The 13,755-nt window shown below is 41.8% G+C and overlaps 1 protein-coding gene across 6 annotated transcripts in view; it reads left to right on the top strand.

Moving 5' to 3' along the window:
* The window catches only part of myo1b (myosin IB), a 112,575-nt gene that overhangs the window by 36,050 nt on the left and 62,770 nt on the right, over window positions 1-13,755 (top strand). For all 6 annotated transcript variants that reach the window (XM_007890164.2, XM_007890169.2, XM_007890167.2 and 3 more), the window contains exon 4: window positions 11,204-11,298. In XM_007890164.2, coding sequence (XP_007888355.1) covers window positions 11,204-11,298 — 95 coding nt within the window. The remainder of the gene's footprint in view (window positions 1-11,203; window positions 11,299-13,755) is intronic.

Genomic DNA, 13,755 nt, shown 5'->3' with positions numbered 1-13,755 from the left:
ATATCCTATATCAGTGAACAGCCAAATCATCAAAATTGAAGTGTAAGAGGACCAGGTTTGTGGTAGTTGAGCCTGGAGGAAGGAGCCAACTGAGTGCTGAGTCTTAAGAGTGCAGAAGATAAAATGTTTAGTAGATAATAATAATCCTTGCATTTGATACAGCACTTTATCACAGATGTCTCAAAGTGCTTTATAGCATACGCTATGAGGTTGTGGGATTGTGGGTATTTTGTGGGTGAAAATGGCAGCCAATTTACACAGCCATGCAGTGAGTAATCAAAGAGTAAATAGATCACAACAATAATAGCTTGCATTTATGCAGCACCCTTCACACAGGATGGCATATCAGAATGCTGAATTAACCAGATATCTGCTATCCATAAATGGACAGAAAGAGTTGAGCCTTGAAATCTAGCCAGGAACAAATCAAGATTGCCGGCTCGACGAAGCAATCAAGTGAAGGTCAATCAAGTGAAGGTTGTGATAAAGACGGAGAACAGATTAAAAAAAATTGGTTAATAATAAATAATAATAACCCTTGCATTTTATGTAGCGTTTTTCGTGTCTTCTAGATGTCTCAAAGCACTTCACAGAATATACTGTAAAGTGAATTGCCTGTATATTTGTGGGCGAAACGCGGCAGCCAATTGGTCGTGTGTTTGGTGGGTTTTGCAAACGGGCACCTTGCACGAAAGCAATTTTGTTTTACTATGCAAATGATTGTGGAAATTATATTTTCATGTGAACCAGATGAACCTGTTGCATTTAGGGCCACACATTCTAGAAGCTTCGGTATCTTACCTTTGTTTTCCATCAGCCCCCAAGTTATGTGAGCCCAGCCAGCGAGTGGCAGCAGGCAATTTGAACATTCACTGCCAGCTTTAATCTTGTGTCACCTCAACTGCGTACAACGTGAGCTATTGGATAGAGTAGCAGCTGCACCTGCCATTTGATTGCAACCTAGCAGGATATCCCCAAGCTTAAGCGTAAGAGCAGTTGCACCAACAGGGAGATAACTGTGCTAAGGTGTACACTGGCACCCTGGAGGGAAGAGCGGGTGGCATTGCCCTGTGTGTTTATGAAAACAAAATCTGCTGCATTCCGTGCAGAGTAAAAAGGTCGCTCGTTACTGTTGGAAGTGTAAATATCATCCTGTAGATGAGTTGTTACAATCTGGTAGATACTTATCACTTAGCAAAGATCAGTTTCTGTAAGAATTTACTGACGTGACCATGTGCCTGTGGATCAGCAAGCTAAGTAAGCACAGTGATCGTTCCTGAGGATTCTCAACATTCCTCAATGACAGGGAGGGGGAGAAAGGGCCATAAATTCTGCTCTTGCTCATTGCGGGGCTTGTTGATGCGATTGAAAGACCAGGCCTCGGGCAGGAATTGTTACCAGTCGAACAGGGTTGCTATTTTCTGCAGTCCTGTCGCTATCTGCCAGTTACGGCTTGATAATGGAATTTAGGAATTCCTTAAGCATTGAGTAGTAAAAGGTAATGTGCCGGGGTGAATGTCTTCCCCCCAACACCCACTCCCACCCATTCACCATCCTGACACCATTCACAGTGTTGATGTCCGTTGGTTACTGGGATATTAAAGATTCCAGAGTAAAATCTATTACCCACGCATCTGGGCCCAGGAAGCATTTAATCCCTCGCTACCAAGACCGTGAATTGGAACGGAAGCTGAACTACCAACATTTTATTTCACTTCCACCTGTTTCCTGCGCAAGGTTTGCCACCCGTTTGTCAAGCATAAAAGCCAATTGCTGCAGCGTCTCTGGCTGTAGCAGCTTGGGCTTTGAATGGGAGTGCTGAGAGATTTACCGGGAATGAGATGAAAAGCAGTGAGGCCTAGTCAGAAGTCCGAGACGAGACAGAACACAGGCTGTGACAGCATTGGATGTTGCTGGATCACAAAGAGGTGACCGACACACTTGGAACATAGGAACAGGAGGAGGCCATTCAGCACAGGGGTCTACTTTATCAGTTTATTAAATCACAGCAGATCTTTAAATCCCATTGCACTGCCCTTTCTCCACACTCCCTGTTACCAATCTATCTCTTTTTTAAATATTCCATTTGAGTCTGCCTGTACGACATTCTGGGACAGTGCATTTCACATTTTCACAACTCTCTTGTGTGACTTCTACCTGGTTCAACTTTTAATTTTAAGAAACCTTGGGCAAGTTTCCTAACTCCACACGCCTGATAATAATCCCTCAAAAAAAAATGATCATTTCAATCCACAACTGTTTGTGGGACACTGCTGTGCGCTATTGGCTGCCGCATTTTTCCCACAAATATACTGTCAATTCACTTTACAGTCTATTCTGTGAAGCGCTTTGAGACGTTTAGAAGATGTGAAAAGGACTATATCAAATGCAAGGATTATTATTATTGTTATTAACGTCCCCTTGTTTTGGATCCCAGGATAGTGCTGAGACTACAGGCAATATAATTCCACAGCAAGAAGTGGAAAAGGTAGACTTTGTATATTTTTTTGAAGCATCTTGAGACGTCTTCCTGACACGGTAGGCGCTTTATAAATGCAAATTGTTGGACTTGTTTTTTAGTTGCTGAACCTTTAGATGTGTGCTGACAAGCTACCCTGAAATCAGGCAGGCTGGTCCAAAACTAGATGGTCTAGGTAAGGCAGCATTACATCACTGGCCTGACACAGCACCAAGTGGGACTGAACGAAACCAACTCAACCTTTCATATGGGTTGGAGGGGTTAACCCTGCCGCCTAGTAGCACAGCTTGATCCACTTCTAAAATGCGCGTGGTTTTACTTGCGACATGGGAACAGTGTAAGTAGCTGTGCTGTTCACACGTGTCAATTAACAGGTGTTTCAATATGCATTCCAAAGATCTGTAGATTGAACACTAAACGATTTCAGCTGTTAAATCTGTTTCAGCAACTGTATCAGTTCGGTTGAGAGCGAATGTTTGGAGGAAAGGTTCCAGATTCTGAATCGTGTGTTTTCCTTTTAGTTTTACACAAACATGGGTGTAAACTTGTGGGTTATTTATACCTATTAGTGCACTAAAAATAACAGCAATTTGCTTAGCCTTAAAAATAAATTCCTTCACTCCCTTGCACTTCGCTATCTCTCTGACCGCATATATTCCACTCCATCTCCCTTTGCTCGGCTACCACAAGTCGGTTGGGTGTCCCCTGACCCTTCAAGATTGGTGGCTAAGACTACAGCCACTGTGTCCCTAATGGATTCTGCTCGTGGGAACTATTACTAGGACTTTCAATCGAAACTGTACGTAACACCTGTCTACCTGACAACTATATTGACGATGGTGATTTTGATTTAAAAAATAGCTGGAGAGCTGGGTTGATGCAGACTCGAATAGGCAGACTGTGAACATTAAACTTTTATAAATCTTGGTTGTAAATTAGAACAGGAGCCACTTGCGTCATTTTGAGTTGAAAGCAATGTGATAATGAGGCTAGGAATCTTTACTCTGTAGTGTCTAGTTTCTGTTTTACCACTGTGGTTAGCTGGCATTCTGAAGGACGTTCATAGGATAAGTGTTTGGTTGTGTCTGTTATGTGATGCCTGTTGACTGCAGATTTCCTGTGGAACTATTGACCTGAACTGACCAGGCAATTGAAAAGCAAAATACTTGAATGCATCGGCTGCTCAAACCAAAGTGAACACTTATTGTAAAATCCCCTTAACGGAAGTCATTCTTCAACACCGACCACTCAACCCATTCCTGTGGATAGAAACAATAATAAATAATAGTCCTTGCACTTGATATAGCCCCTTTCACGTTGGGAAGACATCCCAAAGTGCTGCACAGGATTCACTGTAAAGTGTAGTGAGTTTTTTTGTAGGTGAACGAGGCAGCAAATTTGTGTGGTGAAGCTGTCTAATCTACATGGTCTGTTCAACTTAAGTGTGAGCCATTGTGTTAAAGTTAGTGCTTGTAATTGTTTCGCTTAGGGCTGCTGCCTTTTCTAAATTGCTTTGCTGCCTGTATGGAGGCCAGTGAGCACATTTCATCTGCTCAGCTCCACCTGAGACCATGTTCCTTGGCCCCGTCTACTTCTCAGTTTAACTTCAGCGGCAGTCACCAACTCTGGTGGCTCTGTTTACACAGAAAGTCTAAAGCTGCCAGAGGTGCAAACTGAGAATAGAAATAAGTCATTCATTTACTAAAATTGGCACAGCACACTCTGAAACAGAGTTGGGAAGTTCACAGACTTGATCCATGATCTCTGCTAAGTCATGGGACTTCAGGTGGAATGCTTCAAATTGGTCTCAACCCTTCCTTCCCTGCCCTCCCCCCACCCTCAGTTTCCCTGGGACTGGGAAGGTCAAAAGCCACAATTCAGGCTCCCAATCACGGTTCAGTGATTCCTGCTTGGTTGTGAGTGTCAGGATCAGGCTCTGTTGTTATGCCCGATAGTATTCACTCTCTGAGATCGTGCATGAAGATTAGGCACTTGGATGAGCTATATTGGGGGTACCTGGGAAACCATACCCCATAGGAGTCGGGGTGAAGGGGAAATATTGCAACATTGAATTGTTTAGGTTGAAGAGGGGTCTGAATTTTTGAGGCATTCAGATTCTTGTTACTGTTGGAGATTTGGTGATATCTCTAAATAGATTCCTGTATTAGCATTCTTTACACTCCTCATCATACAAGCATTCTAATGGTTGCTGTTACTATCACTCATCTATTTTCATATTAAGATAAAATGGGTATGTGGCTTGGTGTGCATTAGTGTGTGGGTACATATTGAGGGACTATTTAATGCTGATACATCACATGTGTCTGTGAGACTTGGGCATGTGAGAAGCAGTCAAAGAGTGCAGTGTATTCAACTGCTAAAAGTTGTGTTTTATTCAGTTGATGGTCTTTAGATTTGATCCTTCCTGCAGTTTACGCTTGTGTCACCAGATAGGTATGGTAGATTAAAGGGAGGGGTTTCTACCGGTATCAACAATCCCCCAAAGAAAATTGGTCGTGCATGTCATTACTGTTTATGAGACATTAATGTGTACAAATTGGCTCCTATGTTTGCCTACAAACATAGAGACACAAAAACTTCACAGTGAATCTCGTCAAACGTTTTGAGATGTCCTTCTGTCGTGAAAGGAGCTGTATCCAGGCCGAGGATTTATTTACTGCATTCACATGAACAAACGAGCATGTTTGCCTAAAACTGAAAAACTTTTTTGTCACAATTTTTACCAATTAACAAATAACAACAATATAGTCCATTTTATATAGGAAAACATTTATAATAATAATAATCCTTGCATTTGATATAGCACCTTATCACATCATTGAAACGTCTCAACACGCTTCACAGAATATAATGTCAAGTGGATTTGACTGTGTATTTTGTGGTTGAAATTTCGCAGAGCTCTTGGCGGGGAAGGGAGGCAAATTAAAAAAAGCTATGAATAATAATTTAAAAAGCATTATCGACAACATTGTAAATAGTTCCCGATTCTTCCCAGTGAATTACAACAAAACTGTGCAATGTTAGTGTTCAGTTGATGATAAATATAAAAACTCTTAAGACTTCAGATCACTCGCTTAGTCTATAATAATTTGATAGAGATGCTCAAATGCGTATCAGGAACATTAGTTTATTGCCTAGTAATTGACTGAAAAGCACTCACTACCAGCTGCTTGTTGTAATGATGCTGGCTTTTTACTGAGAGGGCTCCTTTTTGAGCAATAATGATCTATAGTACTGAATGCCTATAAAGCAGAAATGTTTTGCATATGGGTAAAATGAAATGAGTGCCGAAGTAGCTTGGAGAACTCAGTGATTGAGTAATGTCATGAAGTTTTAGGTTTTTTTAAAAAAATATTTAGTGTTGGAGCCCAGAAATAGGGCATTTGACCCATCAAGTCTGCACTCTTGCCTCTGGGTTATGGGTTCAAGCCCCACATCAGGATTTTGAGCTCATAGACCCTAGACTAACATTTCATTACAGTTTTAGAGGCATGCTATGTCGTCGGAAGTGCCATCTTTTGGATGAGATATTAAACTGAGGTCCCTTCTGCCTATTCAGGTTGACACTCAAGATCCTACGGTACAGTTCAAAAGGAGAAGGGAGTTTGTGGCCAATGATCCTCCAGATATAACTGTTCGTTTACATCCTGGCTGTTCATGGGACATTGTTAAGTGCAAATTGACTGCTGTAATTCACCTACATATACACAGTCACTGCACTTTACAAACGCTTTGAGACGTTCTCAATGTTTACAGACATTACAGCCGTCAAATGCAAGGATTATTATATTAAAGAAAACTTCAAGACCCATTTAAAAGAATTTCTGGATTCCACTTCAAAAATGTGGTCGTCTGGCAAAAGAAATGGAACCAATTCTTGGGGTATCCCACAAGGCTAGAATTTCAAGATTTCCCGTAACTTTGTATTAAGAGTGGATTTGAAAAGCTTTAAAGATGTCATCCTCATTACGTGATTGAAATCATTCCAAGGTATCAGTTGTATGAGGAATACAGCAGAGTGCTTCACGAGTCCCGCCACAGCGAATGTCTGTCAACTGGTCTCATGGCCTTTGTCTCACAATATTGTGTTGCTCGAAAAATGTGAAACTTCTAGCGTTTTTCGAAGCAAGATAGTTCAGTGCTGGGTAATGGAATACTTTTGTATTTTGGGCTTTCAATATCAATCACTCGCAGGTCGGGTACAGGATGATTAGGTGCAGAGTAATTTACATGCAGGATGAAGATCCCTCCACCTGCTCCAAAAATGTGTCAAAGAGAACACTCAGTGTAGTGTTTTGGTTTGCCACACTAACCATATTTGTCGCTTCTTTTAAATGTTCATCAGTGCCATATTATGGGTAGTTTTGATCTGTGGGTTTCTCTCCAGTGCAAACTGGGTTTGCGCAACTAGATTGCATCAATCTGTGCTGGGTTTTGCAGTTGGGCCCCAGAAATGAAAGAGCAGAACCCCAAAGCCTTGCACCACCAACTACCCCAGCATGATGTATGCTTCTTAGTGCATGAACCACATTCACCTCTGCTACAAAGCTTGGGGGGGGGGGGGGGAATGACACCCAGTGGGGTCAGGTAAAGATGATAATAATCCTTCCATTTGATATACCACCTGATCATGTTGTTGAAAAGTCTCAAAGCGCTTCACAGTGTTTACTGTAAAATGGAGTGACTGTGTATTTTGTGGATCTTTAACGTTCACCTGAACGGGCAGGTGGGACCTTGGTTTAACATCTCATCTGATGGATGGCACCTTCGACACTGCAGCACAACTCCAGCACTGCATTAGAGCATCAACTTAGACTGTGATTCCAAGTCCCGACGTGGGGCTTAAACCCATCACCTCCGACTCTCGAGGCGAGAGTGCTACCAGTGAACCAGGCTGATACGCAAATCATTACAAAAAGGTAGATTGAAGAGTTATGAACAGAGGAAGATTTTGTTCCTAAAGTAGAGGGACAAGATGATTGATCTGATTTAGTTGATGGCATTGCTTCACAGTGTAAGAAATATGAGTGCTTAAGTGAGGAATGCAGCACAATTTACTGCATTAGGCTGTTGGATTTGATCAGCCTCCCTGCAGTAACCCGTCCTTTCTTGTTACAGAATCTGTCAGTGTCGGGTGCATATGATAGAGGGGCAGCTGTGTGCTGTCATGTTTTTGCTTCTAAATTGCAATACCAAGTGGAATGTATTTTGTTGGTGGAGGAGCTCTGCAGATGAGAAATATTTTGATTTCTTCTCCCATCTTCATCCAAGTACAAACAAACTTGACCAATTGAGCTGGGCATTCTCACAGCATGTTGTGTTCGTGACATTCATAGAACTTCAGTTCATTCCCTTGGAAATACTGAACCATAAAGAAAATGAAATATTCCTAAATTCTTCAGCCGGCTGGGGGTGGGTGGGAGCTTAGAACGAAGATGAGCATAATATTAATACAGATCAGTTGTGTATTTAACAAGATGAAAAAAAACAAATGTTGGTACTGCGTTCGAGTCATTTTGTGTGAGAGACGAGGAGAGAGATTTTATAACATCATTTTGTAACAAGACCAGCAGCAGAAAGCCAGTTACTCTCCACTTCTCATTCCAGAATGAATGCGGATCAAGTATAAAGCGAGACCTTCGGTCAATACTTTTTTTTACTCATTTATTACAGCGGGAACTGAGTAGCATAGCAGCCCAGACACAGCACTTGTTTTATTGTCGAGTGTATGATACAATCATGTATTCTAGAGCAAAGAGGAGGTAGCTTTTGTGCTTTGGTTCTGTAGATTTTTGCTTGACTTCCATGCATAACATACAGATACGGTGTATCTGCTGTGATGACATTCCTGCTGCCTTGCAGTCGCCGTTTCAGCAGATCCCAGGGGCCTAGAGTGAGTGTTGTCCTGAGAGTGTTCATATGCCAGGAGGGATTAATCACCTTTCAAACCTTCTTGGCAGGAAATTTCAGGTATTATCTTTTATGTAAGACAAATACAAATCACCTGCTTCATGGCCCCAGCTGGGTCAAGTTGGTACAGTTTTTTTTTATGTCCAGGAATATTGTTGGAGCAAATGGTGTCTGACTGGGTGCTGTAATTCACCTGCATATTTTGTATCGAGTATTGACTGACAGTCTTATTGCAGGCTCGCTCCGCATTCACTCTGGAGTGAAAAGTGGAGCATTAAACTGGGTTTGCATTCCTGATCTTGTTACAAGCACTTTTCAAACCAGGGTCAGCACAAAAGACTATTGTTGTCTGTTTGGCAGTTTTCAAAGTAAAAAGTAATCCTAACCTACTTTTCTCTCGTACCCCTCATTCAATTTTTTTTGTTGCCACATTGCTATCTAATTCCCACTTGATTTTTCTGATTTAATGTGCCTCTACCACATTCTTGAGTAGCCCATTACACATGTTCACTGCTCTCTGTGTAAAGTGATTCAGCCTTGTCTAGATGGTCTGGTCACTCTTTGAATCTGAGTCTGTGAATAGCAGTTGTCTTTCAGTTCAGACCGCTAAGTTCTGAGTTGTTTCGATGACCTGCAATTGATTCAAAAGGAAACTGTGTTTCAGAGTCTTTAGCCTTCCTGTAACTAATGATTTAATTTATATATTTATGATTTATTATGCATCCCAACTCTTGGTAAGATATGTATATGAGTCCGGGACTTTCCAGACAAGTATTTGGGAGTGCAGTAAAATTCCAGTAATTCTGTGCATAGTTGTACAGGCAAAGCCCTCTTGGGCACTGTCATTTAGCCTCGTTCGTCTCAATAATGCTTTTTGTTTCTTCATGTCACTTTGGTTTTTCCCTCCCTTATTTGGCCACATATCTTTGAATGCTGCAATGTAAGAATATTCGTCTCTATTAACATAAAAAAAATTACCGTTCGAATACTGAAGGGAAATACCTTTCCAATCTTCCAACATTTTAGAATATTCAGAAGTGAACCGTCGTAGAGAATTGTGTATTCTAGTTCAGTTTCCAAGTTAGCAAAAACTTGTAGTTTATTTGCCCGTGTTGCTATAGTTTCTGACTGACCCCATAGACATGTCCTATTAAATACTGCTGACACCAAGACCATACAATGGCTGTATTAAATAAGGATAAGCAACAAAATCTACACAGAATCTTGACTGTTTACAAATGTTTTCTCCCAATGAAAGGATTGGGTTTTGTAGATAAACCGACTCTGAGGTTGATACTGATTGTTTTGGAGGCTGTGCCTAGTCATGTCTCTTCTGTTCCAAGACCCCGTCTGATGTGAAGGGAGCAAATTGTTGTTCTTCTTGTTGCTCAGCTCCCATCACTAAGGAAGTTCACTTTGGGTTTCTCGGGGGGTGAGATGTGAAGATTCTGAAATTCTCCTTTACTTCTGGATTCATGTCCGCTCATAAAAAAACTGTAAAGGTTTGGGAATTTTCACCAGGGATTGGCTAGCAATTCCCAAATGTTTGGGACAATGCTAGGTGACACTTTTGAGTTAAAATCCTACTAAAAACACCCATGGCCAGATGCTTGTGCTGCAGTACAGTCTCTTCCTTCAGGTAAGTACTGGGCTATACCGCAAATTAAGCTGTCCCACAGAATCCGCAGCAAGACTGTGACCTAACTAGTTTAAGTGCAGGGTTTGGTGCTGCTGCTGCTAAATTACTGGCTGAGCATTTGAAGTGGGTAATTGAAGCTGCTGCTCATTTGTAATTACCATATCTGTCTCCTCCACTCGCTCAGCAGCAGCACGTGTTCATTGAGGCATCAAGACGCACATATCAGGCCAGTCCCAGATTTGCTTCTTGTACAGGATAGTGCTGCACTTCACTTTGGCATCCTGAAGGGTTTGGGAGGGGGTTGGGAGAAAAACAGCCAATGAATGCTCCTGCTCCTGATTGCTATCCACTGACCATTACTGGAAATGATAGAGTGGGGGTGGCAGGGTTTAACTGTGATACAACTCTCTTTCCGTGTGGAATAACTCACTAACACTCACTCCCTCGATCTACTTGTGAACAACGGCCTATTGGTAGATCATTGTAGGGAAGGGGAGATGAAGCCGTTTAATGGTAAACAAACAGAACAATACTTGCCCAGATTCAGAATGGTGAACTGACCCACCCCTGGAGAATGAAAGGTAAAATAGATAGTTATAAGAATGATGGTAGATCATATTTTAGTGCTACTTTATTAATGCTGAATCGTGCCACCAATCTTCTCGTGCTTTTGGCCAGTAATTGCCCAATTTGGACATTTCCTTGAAAATACCCTCCTGTTATTTATATCCTTGCCTTCCCTTCAGCGATCCCAGGTCTCATTTGTGACAGGCCCCAAGCCGTCTCTCTCCTTATCTCTGGCAGTGCATATCTTGGATCAGATGTTAGCTGGAATCTACATCTCCCAACTCCAGGGCACCATAGATTGGAGCAACTATACCATTGTACCATGTGTTTAGTTGTATTTTGGCCACTTTCACTTTCGTCAACCAAGAAACTCAAATGATTCAGAGTTATCATCTTAAATTTCATCCACTGTATTGGGAATACTTTCCAATATGGGTGGAGTGGGCAGAAATGGCAGGACTATCTACACATCATTGCCACCTATTGCTTGACCTGTCTGTGCTAGAGTTGAGTCTTCCTGTAAGAATGGAAGCTATCTGGAGCTCACTGCTGGACATAAAAACTGTAACTGATGTATTGTTTTACAGTTTCGCTTTGGCAGATGAGGCCTACCGATCTCTACGGGACCAGGACAAAGACCAGTGTATACTTATTACTGGAGAAAGTGGAGCTGGAAAAACAGGTATGATTTTACTGCACCTGGTGAACTATATAGAACCTTTTCATTGTCATTTAACCAACACCATATGCATTGGCACCGAGATGAATGGTTGAGCCTTGATGTTGTGCCTATTGGTTGTGTGTTTCAATTGTAATCTCTGAATTTTAGTGCTCACTCAATGGGGAATGAATGGTGTGCGCTGGTTAAATCCTTGGAGATTTATATAAAAATGTTTTATGCAGAATAATTTGGAGTAGCATAAATGCTCTTTTGAACCTTTCTCAAGTGAGAACAAAAGTCCTTATGTTGCAGAGTTTGTAATGTAGACACAGCCGTCACAATGACAGATCAGCATTGTGTGAATGCGCAAATCCCATCGATTCAATGAAACAGCCACAGAACCCCACAGCTCTATAAATCCGCTTGCTTCACTCAATCCTCCCATTGCAAATTTGATTACTGACCTCAGACTGTCAAGTTTCCATGTTTGTCCTGCTTATTTCACTGTCATTTCTTAGCATTGGTCTTCAGCCCTGGGAGTGAAGAAAAAGCTTGTTACCCTCAGTAGATCAGCACGATTACTGATCATATATTACCATATTATATAAATGTTACCATACGATTAGCATCTGATGAATACATGAATTTGTGATCAGACCTTTCTGTTTCTCTCTATATCTCTCTCTCTCACTCACACACACTCTCTCTCACACTCTTTCTCTGACTCTCTCTTTCTCATACTCATTTTCTCCCTCTCTCTGTCTCACATGCCTGTTCTGCACTAAATTAGAAACTACAGTTAGCTCTCTCAGCGAGATCTGTAATGACTGCCGTGGCAAATAATGATACTTTCATTTGGGACTTCAGAAACCTTCTATTACACTTCAGCATCTCCTGTCATTCTCCTGTCTCCTCTCAAGTGAAATGGTAATCGTCAGTACAGAGAGTCCAGAAAATGCGAAACTGCTGCAGACTTCAAAAGGAACCTGATTTTCGGACGTGGCTAATTAGACAGTGGAGCTGCAGGCATTTGGGTTTCATCCGCCAAGTTGAACAAATTCTTAAAGGGCAACCAATCATAACTGGGTGAGGTAGAAAGTCATAGGTGGAACTCATATGTGGTGTCCAACTCTGTATTCTCTACAATGTCATCGGTGTGCCATGTAGTTCATCTGGTCTTTCAGGAACTCGATGCAAGTCATTGTATCGGCTTCTCAAAAGTTGACAGCTCCAGCCTTTTTTCCTCCCAGTCTGAATCTAAATAAATTCAAATGGGGTTGTTTTTAGTGTGTGCAGAGGTTTCTGAATTTGCCCTGTTAAGACTCGGCTGGTTGATATAAGTACAGTTCAGGTTCTTGTAGCTGATGTGAACTGGCTTGCAAAATGGCCAAAAGATGTGCGGTCGGAACCTAGGGAAGGAAGAAGCTCAAATGGAGTTATTGGGTTTGAAGATAAATTAAAAAGTGTGAGTGATCTGAATCCTCAGTGCTCCCCCACCCGAGTGACTGAGTGGTGAAGAAACAGTAAACAGATCCTACTTAGATCCACGGACAGCTGTGCAAACACAGCACTGTAGGACCCGTTTTAAATATTTGTATGTTCATGGGCAAGTGCATAAATGGTAACAAAAGTGGGAGAACAGACTGCCAGTGGACTTCCTGTTAGGAGCAGGAAGTGGTAGTAAAAGATCGCCTGTGGACAAAAGGTCATCATAGCAGTGGTCGAGTTGACAGCGTGATGCTTTCTGCCCAATCTCTGCTCTGATCACCAAAAGAAGACCATTATATTAACCATTACCTTGGTTCAGCCACTTATAATTTAGGTCCTGCTGCCTTTCAAGACTAAAATAGCAGCTTCCAGGCTGCTGACCACCAAGGAAGGAAACATCATTCAGTCTGCCACAAAGAAAAGGGCTCATCTTTATTTTTAGCCTTTTATTTGATGATTATACTTGTCAAGAGCCCGAGAGGAGGAAACTTTTTTTTGTGCTCTAAGCTGGAAAAGGATTTAAATGCATCTCTTCGGCTCTGTACGCACCACTCTTCCTGCATGACTCATTGATCCTATAAAGACTTCATGCGGTCGGTGCTGACATGGCCAGATGTTCAAACTAAAGTCCGGAATCCTTATACAGAAGAGTATACTTCCTGGCTGGAAACATTGGGCTATTGTTATGTTACACATTGGTACGATTCTCTCTTTTCTTTTGTTCGACACAAGATAATATGTTGAGCAAAAGAAAGAGAGCGATGACGCTCTTATCATACACTATATGACACCGCCTTGCAACAGCTCTTTGTCTAACTCGGATAATTGCACAGATTAGTCTTTTCTCTGCTGTATTTGTTTTCCACCCCAACCCACTCTGGGTCAAAATCCTGGAACTCCCTAACCAACACCGTCATGGGAGCACCATTGCCCACGAGGACTGCAGAGGTTCAAAGAGAAGTCCCCAGCACCACATTCTCAGGACAGTCA

The sequence above is a fragment of the Callorhinchus milii genome, unplaced genomic scaffold (assembly GCF_018977255.1).
Source record: "Callorhinchus milii isolate IMCB2004 unplaced genomic scaffold, IMCB_Cmil_1.0 Scaffold6, whole genome shotgun sequence".
NCBI classification, from domain to species: domain Eukaryota; kingdom Metazoa; phylum Chordata; class Chondrichthyes; order Chimaeriformes; family Callorhinchidae; genus Callorhinchus; species Callorhinchus milii.
Note: the sequence above shows the minus strand (reverse complement) of the source record. Positions and strands in the feature narration are given on the sequence as shown.